At 55.5% G+C, this 17,681-nt stretch overlaps 1 protein-coding gene across 5 annotated transcripts in view; it reads right to left on the bottom strand.

Moving 5' to 3' along the window:
* Positions 1-423: 423 nt before the first annotated feature.
* Positions 424-17,681, bottom strand: part of ACOX3 (acyl-CoA oxidase 3, pristanoyl) — a 39,595-nt gene continuing 22,337 nt past the window's right edge. For 3 of the 5 annotated variants that reach the window (XM_013045843.2, XM_004772222.3, XM_013045844.2), the window contains exons 12-18: positions 15,815-15,937; positions 15,533-15,646; positions 11,944-12,059; positions 8,217-8,391; positions 6,818-6,885; positions 4,763-4,849; positions 424-2,313 (exon numbers count right to left, since the gene is read on the bottom strand). In XM_013045843.2, coding sequence (XP_012901297.2) covers positions 2,194-2,313; positions 4,763-4,849; positions 6,818-6,885; positions 8,217-8,391; positions 11,944-12,059; positions 15,533-15,646; positions 15,815-15,937 — 803 coding nt within the window. In that variant the 3' untranslated portion in view covers positions 424-2,193. Of the gene's footprint in view, positions 2,314-4,762; positions 4,850-6,817; positions 6,886-8,216; positions 8,392-11,943; positions 12,060-13,195; positions 13,860-15,532; positions 15,647-15,814; positions 15,938-17,681 lie in introns of those variants that run through there. The other 2 variants (XR_006605305.1, XM_013045845.2) reach the window with 2 other exon arrangements.

The raw sequence follows: 17,681 nt of genomic DNA, 5'->3' as shown, positions 1-17,681 counted from the left end.
CAAAGGATACCGGAAAATATGAAAGCCACACTCATGGAAATCATGGAAATCATAGGAGCTAATGTGAGAAAAGACAATAAAATAGAAAAAGGCAGAAATGGGCCCAGGAACATCCGTGATTCCGGCATTTGCTGCAGATGGCACTTCTGGTTAGGGCCAGCCACCGGGATCCCTACCTTGCACTGTATCTTGAAGTCAATTCCTGGTCAACAAAGCACTGGCAATACACGCTGGAAGAAACAGATAGGTAGAAATAATCCCAGTATGGGAGAGAACATTCCAAGCACAACCTCAAAGGGCAAAGCAGGAAAGGTTCTTAATTTTATATAAGATTTCAAATTCTATTTTAAACTTCATGTTAAATCAAAAAGAAAAAAATTAATACAATTAAAAGGCGAAGGATAAACAAAGAAAAGTGATAGATAATACATATGTCCCAGGTTTATTATTCTTAGTATATAAAGAGTATTTTTAAAATCAACAAAAATATTGTGACGCCCAAAGTCTCCATTAGGCAAAAAGCGATAAGTGGCAATCATCCTGAGCACATAGAGATAGCCCATAAATAGTTGGGAAGACATGTTCAGCCTCAGTAGGGAAGAGCATATCTGCCCAGGGAGCCCCAGACTGGACACCACTGGGAAGGGTAACAGAGCAAAAAGGCAGGTGCCTTCCTGGGAGGAGTGTGATAATGTGGAGACCTCTCAAGCAGCGGCCGTCTGTGGGCCAGGCCTGCGTTCTGTGCCTTCCTTGCTAGCCTGTGACAATGCTGACAAGGGCAGAGTGAAGCAGATTCTGTCGTTCATGCTGTTTCATCATGGGCACCATCTGGCTCTGCCCGGCTCTCACCCTGTGCTTGTCCATCAGGCTGTTTCACCTCTAACTTGGTGTTGGTATCACAAGCCCCGCCCCCAAGGCACTGGTCTGGATGCCCCGGCTTCCAGGAGCTGACCCATGCACAGAGCTACTCCGGGCAGAAACTCTAAATCTCCATATCCCTCAGGAGGCTTGTTAAGCTTGTATGTCCATGCTGCTTAACACAAGAAGTGCCCTTCAGCCTGAAAAAGGGTCTAGAGGATGGCCCCAGGCTCTGTTAGGAAAATCACACACACAGGAAAATTGCACACATACAGGAGTACACAAGCACACAGAGGGCTTCAGGAATGGGGTGCCGCAGCATGCCACCAGAAGACAGGATGAGCTGTCCACTGGGCTCTGACCAGTGGGGACAAGACGGTCATCTTTCCGGCCTCAGAGCAGCATGGGTCAAAACCGGTATGAACCCAGGACAACCATGAACCCCCTTCTGTGACCTCTGGTCCCAAAGGAAATGATACGTGAGCAGTCATTATCACTCAAGAGTGGAGCTGTGACATTTTCCTCTTTGATGGTTTCTACATTCCTGAAATAGTGCCTGATGGCCATGTGCTGGCTTCACAAACGACATCAGAGGCCAGCAGGCCGGAGGGTGTGCTAGCTGCCGTCCGTTGTTCCCAAAGGACAGGCGTGACAATGCAAACAATTCCTCTGAAAACCGCCAAGCAGCACTAGGCATCCTGCCAAGAGCCTCTAACCAGAATGAAGGAACATGTATGCAGCTGGCAGCTCAGGGTCTTAAACTGACCAGACCTGTGTGATGCGTTTATTTTCTTTGGAAACGTTTCCTTGGTGGAAACCTGGATTTCCCCATAAAATAGATTTTCTTCTCCTTAGAAATCTCAAAGTACAGCATTCAGGTAAGCTTAAAATAGGATTTAATTCCATGATAAAGTCAAACCAGTTAACAAAGAATCAGATTGGCATTATTAAGCACTTAGTGAAGCAGAGCTTTGTAAGAAGTCTCAGGAGGCGGAAGACCATTGGCCCAGAAATGCCCTGATTATGAGCACGCGGCCTCCTCTCGGGCATGTGAACACAGCATGTGCGATGTCCTCATTACCAAAAAAACAGACCATCAGGAAGAGAGGTGATCACATGGATTTTCTCTGCACACAGCAAATCTGGCAGAGGCGTCCTCCCGGCACCGTGTTGGGGAGCCGTCCCCGGGCGGTGGGGGGAGAGGCCAGTGCAGGCCGAGTACGGGTATGTTCAGAAAGCAGCGGTGTTTCCAGCATCATATGGAACTAGGATTTGAGGTCACCGTCTTTGCCAGCAGGATCAGCTCACTTAGATTCAGCTGAGTGTGTGATGCGACTATAGCTTTGGTTTCAAACTTCCCATGCTGGGCTTCCTGATGGAAAACTCCGCCCACCACGATGGCCTCTCCAGCACTTTGCTTTCCAGAAGGACAGCAGTCCAGAGGTTTTTATAGAGCTACAAGAAATAAGCACATACATGGGTAATAAACAAGGTTCCTCACAGAGCCGAGGAGGGAGTTGCTGAGCCCCTCATACACACTTTTTGCTGAAAACACAGAAAATCCTCTTGTCACTTCTTAGAAAATTTTAAGATGATTTCATTTACATCAATCTTTTTTCCTCATGGAAAACAACTGGAAACATGTAATACTTTAAAACAATTTATGACGACAGCTTTGGATGCGTCCTTTCCTCTGGGGACTCTTGTAGGGGGAGGCCCACACGGGCTCCGCAGGTGAGCGCTGGCTGTCTGCTCTGAAGCGTGCCCTCTCCCTCAGCAGCTAGGCTGGCAGACCACCTCCTACAGCAGCTCACACCAAACCCTTTCCACCGGGCTGCCCCGTGGGAAAAGCAGAGCAGCGTCTATATGGGCAGAAGGCCATGCGCATTGCTGGGGTTCTCCATCCGCCCCAAACGTGGCACACAGGCTGGCAGGTCTCCAGTCCACGGAGCGAGGGAAGGGGCCTCCTGTGTCCCTGGCTGGCCTTGACAAATTCAGCTTTTTTTTTTTTTTTCTTTTTTAAGTGGGCTCCACACCCACCATGGGGCTTGAACTCACAACCTGAGATCAAGACTCACACGCTCGACCACTGAGTCAGCTGGGCTCTCCTTACTTCGAAGAAGCCAGTGTCCCTGCGCCTGCTGAGTGCACTCCTGGGCCCCGCCAGGCACACTCAGGCCCACTTTCTTCACACAGGTTACATATTGCAATTTGGAGCCTGATGCTTCAGGGAATGGCCATCTTAGCCTCTGGCAGCTGCATGTTCCCTTAAATTGCACTTCTCACCCAGCAGCGTCTGGTCAAACTGTGTGCTGTATATACCTTCCTGCCAGGCGGGGCCTCAGGAGTCCACGGTGGACTCCAGAGCCAGAAGGAGCCCGCAGCACAGGGACAGCCCCTGCGCACCAGCCACTGTCCTACCTGGAGTGGGGTTGTCTCTACAGGGCACACAAGGGGCCCAGTGAGTCAGCTGCCCTGGCTCCTTCTGTACCCGCTAACTCTCCCGGGGGCTCGGGGCCTCACATGACACTGTGTCCAGGTCCTCCTCATTGCCTGCCAACCTGCATCCTGGTCATGCCCCCATGGGCAGCTCAGCCCCCCTCCTGCAGCCTTACTGGCATGTCCTCCTGCGGGTGCTCACTGGGGCCCTGACCACACTGGGGACTGAGGTCCAGTCTCCTGTCTTCTCTCCAGGTGGTAGGTCTATACCCACATCCCGGCTCTGCTGCTTCCTGGCTGGGCAGCTGTGGGCAGGCCACCTGGCTTCCCTGGGTGTTGGGTTTCTCCGTGGCAAAGCATGTGTGTAACAGACACCGTGTGGGACGGGCCAGAGGACAGCAGGCCTCCAAGGATGATACTGTCCTCATGCCAGCCTGGAGACTTCTTCTGTCCTATCCACCCTACGGCCCAGTACACCATCCCAAGCCCAAGTGTGGCCTGAGACTGGCCATGGTCGGGGTGCCTACCCCCTGCCCAGGAGAAGTCTGTTCCCCTGAGCATGCATGGAAGGCTCCTGTCCCCTCACATTCGGTCTCCAATGAAACACAGCTTGAGTGGAAAGTGGGTTTTTCCGCACAAAGAACATGGCCTTGAACAGCCTGTAGGGGGTGCATTGCTGGGAGGAGCTGAGGACACAGCATGTAGGGACAAGGGTGGGCTCAGGAATGAGTACTGTAGGGTGAGATGGCAGGACAAAGTGGGGGCACCCGCCTCAGAGAAGAGCTGAGAGGCAGCCTTCTGCTTAGATGCAATGGATGGAAGTGCTCCAGGCAGAGCGAACAGCAGGTGCAAAGGTCCTGTGGTGGGAAAGCCTACTGTCATCAAAGAATAGAGGGGGACAGTGAGGCTGGAGTCCAGCAGGCAGGAGGAGCACAGCATAAAATGACCTTGGAGGTCAGGTCGCGTAGGCTAGGGGTGTGGGGATGAGGGACGTTGGTGGGAGGCTCAGCAGGGGGCAGTCTGACAAGATCACTTGAAGCAGTCATTCTGGATGGAGCATGGTGGGGCAAGGGAGATTGGGGAGCCAAGAGGGGGCTGCTGGAAGCAAAAACACCAGGGATGAGTGGTCAGTGGATGGAAAGGGTCAGGAGCCAGCACTGCGAGAGGTCAGGAAGACCCAGCGCTGGGAAGGGCCCCTGGGGTTTGTGAGAGCAGGGGGACAGCTGGAAGGCCCAGCACTCAGCATGGGCCTGTGCTGACCCCAGCACCCTGGGCCTGTGAGGGCAGGGCTGCCAGCCAACATCTGGAAGAAAGGTAGGCTGGGGTGCAGCTAACCCTCCCCAAACCAGCCCCCACTCCTGGCCGCTCCCTCTGCTGCTGCCTGAGAGCATCAACATCCCTGGCCCATGCCATCATCTCCACCCAGCAGTAACTGCCAGCAGCCCCTGGCCCTGGGGGGACTCACCTCGCCGTCGGCTCTGCCAATCGGTGAGTCTAGGACAAAGTCGGGAGGGGCGATCACGTCCACCAGGGCAACAGCATCGTCTTTCAGCTGTGGGAAAACAAAGTTCATTCTCTTGGCAACCCCCAGGAGTCTCCATGGCGACTGCCGAGAAACAGAGCATTGGCCGTTTGTTGCTACAACCCGCTAGCAATGACCTGCTAGCAACGGTAACCCTAGCAGACGCATTTGAGGCTTGGTTACTAATGCATTATCTTCCCGCTGGCCTGCATCACAGACTCCCTCAGTGCGTGTCTGAATATTTTCTCCATGTTGCTAATCACTCACAACTTCCAGTGTGTTAACTGTTTCTCAAGGAGGGAGCTGCTTGTAAAAGCAGCTCAGCAGCTCACTAACGGGGCAAGCGTCCTCAGATTTGTGTGTGAATCCGCCTACTCCGGGCAGCTGCCATTCCAGCGGAGGAGAGCACGTCCAGAAAAAATGTGCCGGGGTGGTGTTTACAGGCATCTGGGAAAGCCGTGCTACGAGGACTGTTGGGTGCATGGTGGCTTGAGGATGTCCCCATTCCCTCGTGCAAGCAGTTCTCCAAAAGGACACGTGAAATTTATGTAAGACTCCCAAGAACGTTCTTGAAATGCAAAAGGATTTTTTCTTAAAATAATTGTGATGCGGCCCCCAGGTGCACCAACTGGAGTCCTGGGGTGGGACAGTTTTGGCAACGCAGAGGGAAAGCAACTGGCCAGCCAGGACTAAGCCAGTCCATCCAAGAGAGGGGGGAGCACAGCTTGTGGTTTGGGTGCTGCTCGTGAGTGTACCTGGCCCCTTGCTCTGCAGCCACGCGCCCTCTGCCCCTTGGCTCCTGATGAACGAGTGCACCCACCTCAGATGTAACTGTCCGCAGAGCAAGGCCCTTGTCCAGACAGGGGCCGGCACACCTGCCATGTGACAGCAGGAAATGGTCTGGCTCAGTGGCCACCTCTGCCGTGGTTGCACCAGTGCACCCACAGATAATGCACGAGTAAACTGCGGGATGAGCACCCCGCCCCCTCCACCTGTCTGGGCCAGAGCTCCTGGAATGGCAGCAAGGACCTGGGCCTCCCTGGTGGCGGATGGACAGGATGTTTCAGCTACATGACTGTGTGTGTAAGCACCAGCCTGCCCAGGCCCCCAGCCATGAGGCACAGGTCCCCAGGGATGCAGCTGTTTGAGAGCAAGGGGAACACACCTAGGAAACCCTCCAGTCATGGGTTTGGACAGGAAGTACGCATGGCCGCACATGGGTGTGGCACTGTCACGGACGCACGCCGACCCAGAATGTCGGGAGACCAAGGGATGGCCACTGGCGAGCTGAGAATGGGGGAGGTTTAGAACCAATCAGGGTGCTGCCTGGAACCACATCAACTCTGAGCTCTGAGAGGGAGAAAGGAAGTGGCAGGTCGCTGGTCATTTGAGACATCTGATAAAATGATTTCCCACCATGGAGAGGAGAGATGACTCTGCTAAGGATGGTCACCCAGTCTGGCAGCACCAGGATGGGTGGCCTTTTAAGTGTAAGTGGGTGAAAATCAAAGACAAATACCCTCAGTCACATGGGCACATGTCCATGGCCAACAGCTGTGGGGGCTGCAGTGACCAATGGGATGGCACAGCTCTGGCCATGTCTGCCCCTGTAGAAAGGCTCCCTGGACAGAGCACCACGAGGGCGCAGAGTCGGGGTTTGGCCCACATGACCTTTCTGGGGACAAAGATGAAAGAATCCCCCACACAAGAAAAACACCATGAGATGAGTTTAAGCTGGAGGCTGAATCCCTTGGGAAGCTTGAGAGAATTACCAGAGTGGCTGTGAAAAGTGTATTACAGAGTGTGGACTCTAAGATGATCCCTAAAAGTGACTCTTTGCCTAAGACCCCTGACATCGGCGTATTTTTCTGTCATCTTCCTGTTCTTGTTCAGCATTGCATAGACACATGTGTGTGCAAAGCAAAGATGTGTGTCACCCTGCAGCAGTTACACATAATGTGGGGGAATCGTGATGACACAAGAGTGATCACTGCTCACCTTTGAGCACAGTTCCAGGATGGCATTCTGGATCATTTTACCAGCTCGCTCACCAGAGAAATAGCCACCTGTAAGCACAGCACTGGTTACAATGGGGTCTGGTACCCTATGTCCACCTTAGCCCCCAGGTGCTTTGTATGAGCTCTCCCCACTGCAGGAACATGCTGGCCAGGGCCAGGTTCCCGTGCCCCTTTCCCATCACTGTGCATGTGCCAGGAGGCCACAGTCAGGCCAGGAGACATCCTCAACCACCACTACCCCCACCACCACCATCACCACCATCATCACCATTATCACCTCCACCACTGTTATCACCATTACCCCTACCTTCACCATCATCACCACCACCACCATCATCACCATCATTGCTATCATCACCATCACCATCATCATCACCATCATCATTACCTCCACCATCACCACCATCATCACCACCACCACCATCATCATCACCACCATCACCATCATCACCATCACCATCATCACCATCATTATCACCATCACCACCACAACCACCATCACCTCCACCATCACACCACCACAGTAGGTTTGCCGTGGCATCTCATGGGGCCCAAGGCTGTGGCCTGAGCATTTGAGCGCACATTTGCTATAGAATCTTTTGTTGGAGTTTTGTGAAGGAAGCTGTTCATCCCTCAGAATTGTCACTTTTTAGTGCCCAGTCCCCTGTCTTGCACACCGCCACTCCCTAGGTAAATCTAGCCATTTGCTCTCACTGCCTCCACAGGGCAACACCATCCCTAAGCAGGGAGACTAGTTCTTGGCAAGGGGAGTAGGACAAATGGTCTCACTTCTCAGAAAGCTGTGATAGACACACACAGGATGTGAACAGATACACAGCCCATCTATATCATTAGTGTGTTTGGGGGGAGATGAGGGAAAACAGTCTAAAGATGCTCCTTAGAAGGACAATAATGGAAACAGACTCAAGCTTATCACATTTTTCACCAATCTGCTGGGAATCAGCCCCCAAACCACCTCCTTCAGGAAGCCCTCCTGGGTCCTCAGGCTGGACCTTCCTGAGGGTGCCTCCTAGCAGCTTGGGCTCGTGTCTATCTGGGCCCCATGGGCTGGGAGGCATGGGCTTCAGCTTGCCATAGACCAGCTCCCTGCCTGACTAACGTGGGCCTCCTGGAAATATTCTCTGAACAGGAAATAGACTTCAAGGGGACCCTGGACGAAAGGCAAATGTTGTCCTGTCCTAACACCACTTTCCCTCCCATGGAATCTGGAATCCTCATCTGCCCCCAGGCTCCTCCAGCCCGTGAGGAATGCTCAAGGAAAGCAGTGGAGGTAAGGACTCAGAAGGAAAGCCAGGCCTCCTAAAGAAGATGCGGCTGGGATCCAGGGCGGGATCAGGTGCCCTCCGCAGGGGCCTCACCTTGGTAGAGCAGGGCTGTGTGCTGGCTCAGGGACCACAGGGCGTAGAGGGCACTGAGGCGGCCCAGCACGGCCCGCAGCCCAGGCGGCACGTGGGGCTGGTGTGTGTACTCGTGGAACCGCCGCACCACAGTGAGCTCCAGGAATGCGAGGGCCAGGGGACGGCAGTAGTACACCTTAGAACAGAACACAACATGGAGCCACCAGCTCCTGTGAGCCAACAGCCAGGGCCGCAGTTCCAGCCTGGGGCAGGGGGCAGGGGCAGAAACCATCAGGAACACAGACCAAGGTGGGTGCTCCAGCGCAAGGCCCCGGGCAGGACAATGACACCAAGGGAAGCCAGGCACGAAGGGGGCAGGGCATGAGAATTGCCTGTGCGCAAACATCAGGAGAAGGCCAGCACCGAGAGAAGGCCAAGGCCAGCATGTGTGCGCTCCATGACCTGGGAAAGCCTGATGACTGCTCTCAGCTTGGCCCCACCCAACACGCCCAGGGACCACCATGCCAGGCCATGCCGCGGAGGTGTGAGGGCACACGACAGTCCTCTCCTGCACTGCACGCACAGTGATGGCGCTCCACGAGCCCCCGGCCACTCCAGGCATGGCTGCACTCCTCCCCGGGCCATGGAGGAAACCCGTCTTCTGTCCCACTCATGTATCCACCGGAAGCCAGGGCGGCTCCCTGCAGCTCTGACGCGTACCGTTCCCAGCCAGCCTACATTTCCAGGAGTTTTGATGCCCGCTGTTTGTGGGAGCAGGAGGTCATGGCAGGTCCTCTGGTCCCAGTGTTTCCTTTCTCACCTGCTCCTCCAGATCCCATTGAGTATCAGCAGCTTCATTAGGTTTTCTTCTCCTGTCTCTACCGTGTCATTTTACTGGATTTGTTCTAATGAGAAGAGTGCGCGTGGGGCCTGACCTGCACTGATGAGCTGTCCCGTGGCGCGTCCCGGAGCTGTGACTACACCTGCCCCTGGCTGGCGTCTCTGGTTGTCAGAACTCAGGGGTGCGATGGACATCTTTGTGGGCAGAGGTGGGGTACTGCTGAGCAGCAGACAGCGTACAGGACGCATGGATGGGTCTGGGTGGAGCCTCTGGACAGAGCCAAGGCTCCGCCAGGCAGGGACAGACAGTGAGGCCACAGACCTATCTTTAGGCTCCTGCGGAGTCCGCTGACCCTCCAGTGCCAAGATGTTAACCTGTCCCCTTGGGGGATCTAATGTGGCCTGGGGTCAGTTGTCTGCAGCTGCAGCAAACCTGGGACTGCTGCTTGTGGAGTGCGAGCGCTCGAGGGCAGGGCAGTCACATGCGGAGAGCCCCAAGGGCCAGCCCCTACTCCCAGCTCCTTCCCCTCCCATGAGCCTCCACCCCCATGAAGCCCTAAACCATCAGATGCAGCTATTGGGTCCTGCTGTGCTCTAATTCCTGAGGATATCTGCACGTCAGTAAATCATCAACACTCCAGGCAGAAAACGAACTCCTCAGTGCCCATGTTCAGACCTCAGTTCACGGAAGAGGACCAGGCCCCAGGGATAGCACTGGGTTCCAGGCCGGCCCCAGCACAGCTGAGCTGGGTGACCCCAGGCATCTCTCTTGGCCCCGATTGCCCGATCCATCAGAGAAGACAGCAGGAAATGACCCACGTCAGGAGACCCGGGTGCGGTGAGGGGAGGAGAACACGGCACATCTGCCTTCCGAGGTTGACAGCTCTGGACAGGGAGTACGGGGCTCTGGGGGTTCAGGGCCCCACCGTTCACCTTATTACACATTCTTCCTTTGAACATGGGAGGGTACTACTCAGCCAAAAGAGGCAATAAACACATCTCTCTTCTTTTTAAAGAACTTACTGTGTGTGGCCCGCTTGCAGGAGGCACAGAGCAAGGGGCACCCCCCAGGGGTGGGGGGAGGGGATAGGGATAAATGCCCCACCCCCACCAAGTGAGAGTCCGCTCGCTCCATATTTCCACGCAAGCAGCCACTGACTGCTCCAGAGGACACAGCAGCTCATGCCCCCACGACCTGCCAGACACCATCCTTCCCCCACATGTCCCCGGGATATGCTCAGCAGCTGCTGTGCCAGTGGTTAGTTCCCTGGCCAGGGACTCTTCTCCGCCGGGACACCCTGCTCATCCTGCTGCACATGCTTCCCCAGTCTGCAGCCCATCACCTGACTTTGTTTACAGAAATGAGGAGCGTTTACACAGTCACATCTGACTACTTCCTATCTTTTACAGCTTCTGATTTCCCATCTCAAGAAGGCACGTCCCACACCGAGACTACCCACACATTCTCTGAGTATTTCCTCTTGTGCCTGGGGTTGCTGCTCAGGGCACCGTATGGGAAGAGGCTGTGTTCTCCCAGGGCACACATGAGCATCCAACCCAGGCCATGAGAGCTGACCTAGGGCTGGCTCTTAGCGGGCTCCAAGATCCAGATCCCAGCTCAGCTGGCCTCTCCTGTCCTTTCCTGTTGAGCGGCATACTGAATGCGCTGCCACAGTGGGCTTTAACAGAGGTCTAAAGGGGAATTATTTCTAAAACAGCTGAGCCCCTGCCTGAGGTCCGTCATCAGGGCTCTGGGCATGGGCCAGCTGGCAGGGGTGCAGAAGGACAGCACCAAGACCCACAGCCACCTCCAGGCAGCTCTCCAGGATTTGGATGCAGTGGGAATGGGAGCCTCTTGTGCCCTCCATTTCTTTGGGGCCTTGGCTTGTGACTCCAGGGGGCCCTCCGTTTCTACTTCCTAACAGGCAGGGAATGGGGTGACATGGGACAAGCTAATCCACTCCCATCAGTGTCCAAGGGACTAAGGCTACAGCGGCCCCAGCCATTCTGGAAGATCATTACCATACTCCCTACTTTGGTTACCATAGCACTGAAATCAAGTTTACTGACCAGGCCTCCTGCTGAATTCCTGTAAGGCCTGGGTTCGAGTTCTCAATCCAGGCCTTTCCAGTCAAGATGCCATTCTGTCCCCTCACCTCCACACCTGGGTCAGGTGTGTCTAGCAGGTCCCAGGAGACGCCACTGGCTTCGCTCCTGGCCACATCTACCCCAGTGCTGAGGCCGCCCATCACAGCATAATAGAAGGGCTAGAGTTCATTCAGGGGAGATGGGCAGACGTGGATGCTGAGTTCTCAGAGGGCATGAGACGAGCCTCACAAAAAAAAACCAGGCCGCGGAGAAGGAACACCACCAGTTCTAGAAACTTATGTTTCCTTTATCCGTGCTCTCCCAAGCAACAGCCATCACTCCAGATAGACAGGATATATGGGTCACCAGAGCCCAGATCCAGATGACAGGAGGCATCTTAGAGTGGGCTGCGTTTCCACAGTGGGTTCAGCCCTGTCTAAGCCTGACAACCAAAGCCATCCTGGGGCCATTCCCACCCAGGCTCCCTGAGAAGGGTGGTAATGTCCTGAGAGAGCCAAGTGTGAGTCACCGAGCAGCCGCTGGTCGGCTGGGAGGGACCAGGGCTGGGGTCCCATGGCCCAGTGTCCCCGGTCCCACCGTGACGGCTCTGGCGGCGTCCAGATGACACCAGACACTCTGAACACAACACCCACCATCCATTAAGGTCCTTGCAGCTCACCAAGGCACAGGGTGGCCACGGTCCTAAGGTCACAGGGGCCAGAGGGCTTGGCTGCTACCACCACGACAGGCGGCTCACCGAGGCCGTGGCAGCACAGGAATTCCAAGCGAATTAAAAAAGCAATTTTCAAAACAGATATACCTGACTGTTGTTTCTTGCTTCAAAGTCATTGCTTCCTGATCTTTTCTCCTGCATTAATTTCTGATGACTCTCACGGAGCAGGTAACAAACCAACCACTCGTAGGCCGCCAGGGGGACTTGAAAACAAGAAACAGAAAAATGACAGTAACAATGAAGCACCCGCAGCCTGCGAGCACTCCCCCAGGACGGGCAGCTTGAGAGCATGGGGCCATTTTGGGGAAGAGCCTGTGAGACACAGACGTGGAGGCACCCGGAAGGCACCCCATGTTCTGCACTATTGCGGTACCCAGAGGCCAGGGGGCCGCAGAGCCAGCTTTGGGGAGAGTGCCTTATTTGGGAGAGTTGCTGGTTCTGGCTGGTGCTCACGTGTTCGTCTGCTGGGACATGGTGCGCCCCCTCAGTGTCACTACGGATTCCCACATGCCCCAGGGGTCACTGCCATAGCATTCCAGTGGTCCCTAGACCTGCCGCTCCTGCCCCACCTCCCAGTCCTGGGGTTCCTGGGCCTCATCCATGTCCGCAGAGCACCAGACTCCATAAATGACACCTGAACTCACAGCGTCCTCCTACCTCTTCACCCTGATGCCCAGGTGCTTCAGGGAGCCCCTCAAGGCTGGCCAGCCCCCTCCAACCACCTCCCCGGCCTTCTACCCTGCCCCTCTCCTTCCCAGGCTGCCCCCACCCGGGGCCCATTTTCTGGGTGATCTCCCCCTCTAAAGCAGAGCTCTTCAACCTTGGTGTGCCCAAAAAACAAGGCGGGGACGACTGGCCCCAGCTCCCTGGCTGGCACGGCCCAGGTCTGGGTGTTGCCTGCTGTCTGTCTGTGTTCCCACACCCTCACACTCCTGTGTGGCTAGATGTCCCCACACGACCTCCTCCAAAGGTGCAAGACCTGCCATGGAGCTGACTGCCAGGGAAACAGCTAAGCTCTCCCTGTGTGTGTCGTGCCTGCGGGGGTGCTCCGAGTGGTGGCCCCCTTAGCACCTGGCGGCCAGCCTCTGGTACCTGGCAGCCAGCCCCTGGCAAGAGTGAACCACAGCCCAGGCCCTACTAGGTTCCACATGGGGCTGACCACATCCCCACCTCCATGTACTACAGGGGAAACTGAGGCTCAGAAAGGTTCACTATCGAGCCCTAGGTCATGCCGACTTCAGAGCCTAAGTTCCCCAGGGAACAGGATGCGACTTGAGCCCACTACACTGTACACGCACATAGCTGTCAGCACCACACATGGTGAACCACAATCGTTGACTGTTTTTGCAAATCAGCCAGCTTGAGGAAAACAAACGGGCCTCATGTTGCCAAGTGACAGTACGGGTCTCAAACACACAGGAACATCTGTGAGGCCCATCCTCAGCATGCACGCTTGAGTGAGAATTGAAGGAAACCCAGAGATAGCCAAAGACAGGGACCATGCCCCCCGCTCCCTCCCCAGATAAACGACTTGTCCCCTGAATGAAAACCCTCAGACCTTCCCAACAGGCCTATGCGCGGTACTGAGAGCTGCCATCTCTGGTCCCACAGAGTGCGAGGCTTGTAAAGATTTCACATCGTCCTTACGGCAGATCCCATGGGTAGAGGCCAGGGCTGACACATGGGCTCGGAGGACCACAGGCCCCAGAGACGAGGAGCCAGTCCCGTGCCACCAGTTCTTTCATCCGCGTGGACAGTGACGTCGGCATTCAGTGTCATTTGCACTGCTGGAGTTCTTATTCCATTTTTTTTCCCTCCAGAAGATGTTTTCACTTTGTTGGATCTTGCAAAAACCAGGGCACTCACAGGAAAAACAGATGACGCAGCCTGGCCTGTGTCCTGTGGCCACCGCACAGATGGGGTCCACGTGCATAGTGTCCACAAGGGAGGCGCCAGAGCAGAGCACCCCGCGTGGCCAGGAGCTGCCAGATGGTTTGTTTGTTCTTTGGTTTGGAGCAGGTAATGGTTTTAGGGGAAAAAATGCTGGTTAGATTGATGGTATGAGAAGCATGAGCTCATTTTCTAGTGTTTTCTGCAGCAACGGTTGGTTGGGGTGCTCTGAAACCATCTGAAATAGACCTTCAGGTGGGTCCCACGTCCCATGGGCACTTGACAAAGGCTGGAGAGGACCTGTCAGGGGGCTGTCATTGGGAAAACTGTGACAGACTGTGGTGACCACCAAGAAAGCAAGCACTTGTGGGCAGAAGCTTCCTGGATGAAGATAATGATGGAGGAAGCAGCTGGGACATCAGCCCTGCCTGAGTTCTAGTCTTGCTCCGACCGCTGGTGCCACCTGGCCAGATGGGAGCAGGGTATGTGGCTGGGCGGAGAGTGAGGCGGGTGCCCTTGGCACCCACAGCAGGTGACACTGGGAAGCCACGGGCTCTAGGCCCCCAGACCCCAGGGGACACTGGCTCTGTGGTCTCCTGATCCAGACCAGCTGCCCCCCTCCCATGCCAAAGGTGTTCAGAGGAACAAGGAACATCCTTGTGGTGCCTTCCATGATGGAGAAGAGGGTGCGGGTTGTTGAGTGTACCACGGCGGCCAGTGGATCCTGAGCATGGATGCAGAGCTCAGCACAGTGCAAAGCACCCCACGATGTGAGTTCCCATGTCCCCACGAGAGCCTGAAAGAGTGGATGCGGCTCTTCCCGGGTGCAGCCAGCAGGCTGGGGTGGGGAAGGGGCACCCACTCACTCTCCCGGTGGGGCCCACACTGGCAGGTCCCTGGGGGGCTCCGTACAAGGGAGGCTCCTGCCTGGCCCACTGGGACATGTGCCCACAGGGGCAGTCTCCAGGGGGTATGGAAACCCACGTGAAGCACATGCCCTCGGGGCTCACGGGTCAGATGGCAGTGAGATGAGTGATGTTCCAGGTGTGGCTGCAGGGGCTCAGGGGAGGTGAGGGTGCAGGCTTGGGGCAGGAGCAGAGGGAGAGGACCCCCGGATGGGACCGGCACCTGAGCGAGCCCCATCCCCCCCAAGCTGCCCCACCCAGGTCCTGGCAGCACTAGCCCCCCTCCTCCACTGCTGCTGCCCCATCCGGGGTACCCTCTTCTCCTGTGTCCCTCTGTTCCCAGAGCAGCCGGAGTGGCCTTTTCTCCAAAATAACATTCAAGAGTGAATCAAAACAATGAACACACAGACCCAAGTAAGTGAGCGGCTCTCTTGCTCTGAGTCAAGGGCTTCCCATGCCCTGGATTACAGGGGCACTCAACAATCATGGCCAAGCACGATAAGCACAGAGCCCTGTGCTGACTGCTGCTGAGCTGAGCCTCTCAGGGCTGAGAAGGGTGAATGTGCCACCGGCCAGGGGCCACAGAAGTGAGGCCAGCGAGGCTAGCATGTGCAAAGGCCCTGAGTGGGAGGACCTCGGGTTCTTGTGAAGACAGCTCAGTTTCAGGAGCAGCCGGCAGGCTGGAGACCAGCCGCCCAGTGAGGCAGGGACAGGACACAGAGCCCCTCCCTCTCCATCCTTGGGGAGAGTCGACGCCTAACTCAGCACCACACCCAGGAGGGGGGTGGTCTGGATGAATGCAGGGCCCACCACGGCCCACCTTGCTGCACAGCAGGCAGGGGGATCGCGGCAGGAGGCAAATGGGGAGACGATATGCTCACCTGCAGAGTCCAAGCAGCTGTCGACGCTCGGGCATGTGAACCTCCGACCAAGGATATCGGGGTAGGCTTCCAGAAAGTCCACTGTCCTCAGAGGGCTCTCGATGCGAGCACCACCTGCAAGCACATCAGGCCCTGGAGTGACCACCCACCCCACCATGCTGGGTGCCCCCGACGCCGGTCAGTCATGCTTCAGAACGCAGGTCCTCCTGCAGACACAGGGACCGCCTCATGGGGCCAGCGTGTGCAGGCCGACCACTCTCCCATGAGTGTGGGGGGCCTCACCTTGGATGTGGCGAGCCAGCAGGCTGAGCAGGTAGCTGCTGGTCTGCTGTAGCAGGACGTTGTTGTCCCCTTCGTACGTGCAGTTAGGGTCATTGTCATTCCGGAGGTCACCCAGCCGGTTCACTACAAGGAAGCCGTGCACCTCGTCACTTCCAGTGCATGTAGGGGCAGGACCCACGCCACTCCCCGGGAGCCCCAGCACCGAGACACAGGACTCCCAGGCTGCCCAGCACTACCCACGCCTCCCGCAGCTGTTCTTCCCAGCCACTGACCCCATGGCGCTGGCAAGCAGGAACACTGAGAAACGCCCCGTGTCACCCGCATGTCCCTCTTCCCTGTGGACACCAAGCTTCACACGGTCAAACGCCAGATCCCAGGCATGGGGGTCACTGACGCGTGCTGCAGGGCACCTGCCTACCCTGTGGCGAGTTCATCTTTTCACACAAGAAATTTCATATATCTCGGGCACCTGGGTGGTGCCATTGGTCGAGTGTTGGACCCTGGATTTTGGCTCAGGACACGATCTCAGGCTTTGAGATCTAGCCCCACCTCGGGCTCCATGCTCAGAACTGAGTCTGCTTGGGTTTGTCTCTCCTTCTCCCTCTGCCCCTCCTGCTTCTGCGTGCTCTCTCTCAAAACAAATAATCTTTAAAAAATTTTTAAATAGGGCGCCTGGGTGGCTCAGTGGGTTAAGCCGCTGCCTTTGGCTCGGGTCATGATCCCGGGGTCATGGGATCGAGTCCCGCATCGGGCTCCTTGCTCGGCGGGGAACCTGCTTCTCTCACTGCCTCTGCCTGCCTCTCTGCCTGCTTGTGTGTACTTGCTTGCTCTCGCTCTCTCTCTCTCTCTGGCAAATAAATAAAACCTTTAAAAAAAATACATAAAAAATTAAAAAATGAAAAATAAATTTTTCAAATATCTCAAGAGAACTCTCCGTTCTTTTGTCTCTCCTACCAGTGAAGGGCCCTGATTCCTTCAAATTTTTTATAAGGTATGCCTTCTAGAACCTCTTATCTGGGTCTCCTTCCTCTGGTGAAGAATGTTCTCCACATGGGAGGCTGGGTGGGACAGGATGAGCCAGGAGTTAGAGGAGTGGGAGTCCCAGGCTCACACTGCTGAGAGCACAGTCCGAGAGGGTGTGAGACATCCTGCAGCAGCCCTGGGGCTTGTGGTCACCTGGGACATGCTGATCATTTCCACCCCCCGACCCACTACTCCCTGCCACAGACCAGTCTACTGAAGCAACCAGGCATGACTACTAAGGAACAGGTAACAGTTGATATTAAACCCAGACCAGCCCATCACATCTACCCCACTGAGCCCAGCCTTGCTGGTTTCAGCCCAGCGTTTGTACTCACAACACCTGACTCGGTTGTTTATGTCCTCTGAGGGGCTGCCCGACTCCATTCTGTATTCTAGTCAAAGCCCAACAAAGTGAACTATTTATTGCGTCTCTCTGAGCTGTGACAACAAACAGAAAGTATGGAACGTTGCACAGAGGATGAGATATGTAAGCAACTTGGACGCAGGCATGGTCACCCGCTGGTCCGTGGGTAATGGGGAGGCACCACGTGGTGGGAGCCAAGGAGCCACTCCTGGCCCTGACATGACAAGCACCTGGGGCAGGTCCTTGCTGAAAACACATAATTGTTCACAGACCATCACCGAGATGATCAAAGTTGGCAAGAGCCTAAAATGCTTGTGGGGTCATTAGCCGAAAGCAAGGTTTCTGCCAATTTCGTTGTTTGGAACGCATGTGTTGGTCTGCTTGGACTAATTAGATTTTACCAATTATTGAACACTCGCACACAGGATGTTTGCAAATAACAGCGGCAACTACAATAATACTAAACGCTTCAACAATAAC

The sequence above is a fragment of the Mustela putorius genome, unplaced genomic scaffold (genome assembly GCF_011764305.1).
Source record: "Mustela putorius furo isolate JIRA1106 unplaced genomic scaffold, ASM1176430v1.1 tig00000083_pilon_pilon_pilon, whole genome shotgun sequence".
NCBI classification, from domain to species: Eukaryota; Metazoa; Chordata; class Mammalia; order Carnivora; family Mustelidae; genus Mustela; species Mustela putorius.
Note: the sequence above shows the minus strand (reverse complement) of the source record. Positions and strands in the feature narration are given on the sequence as shown.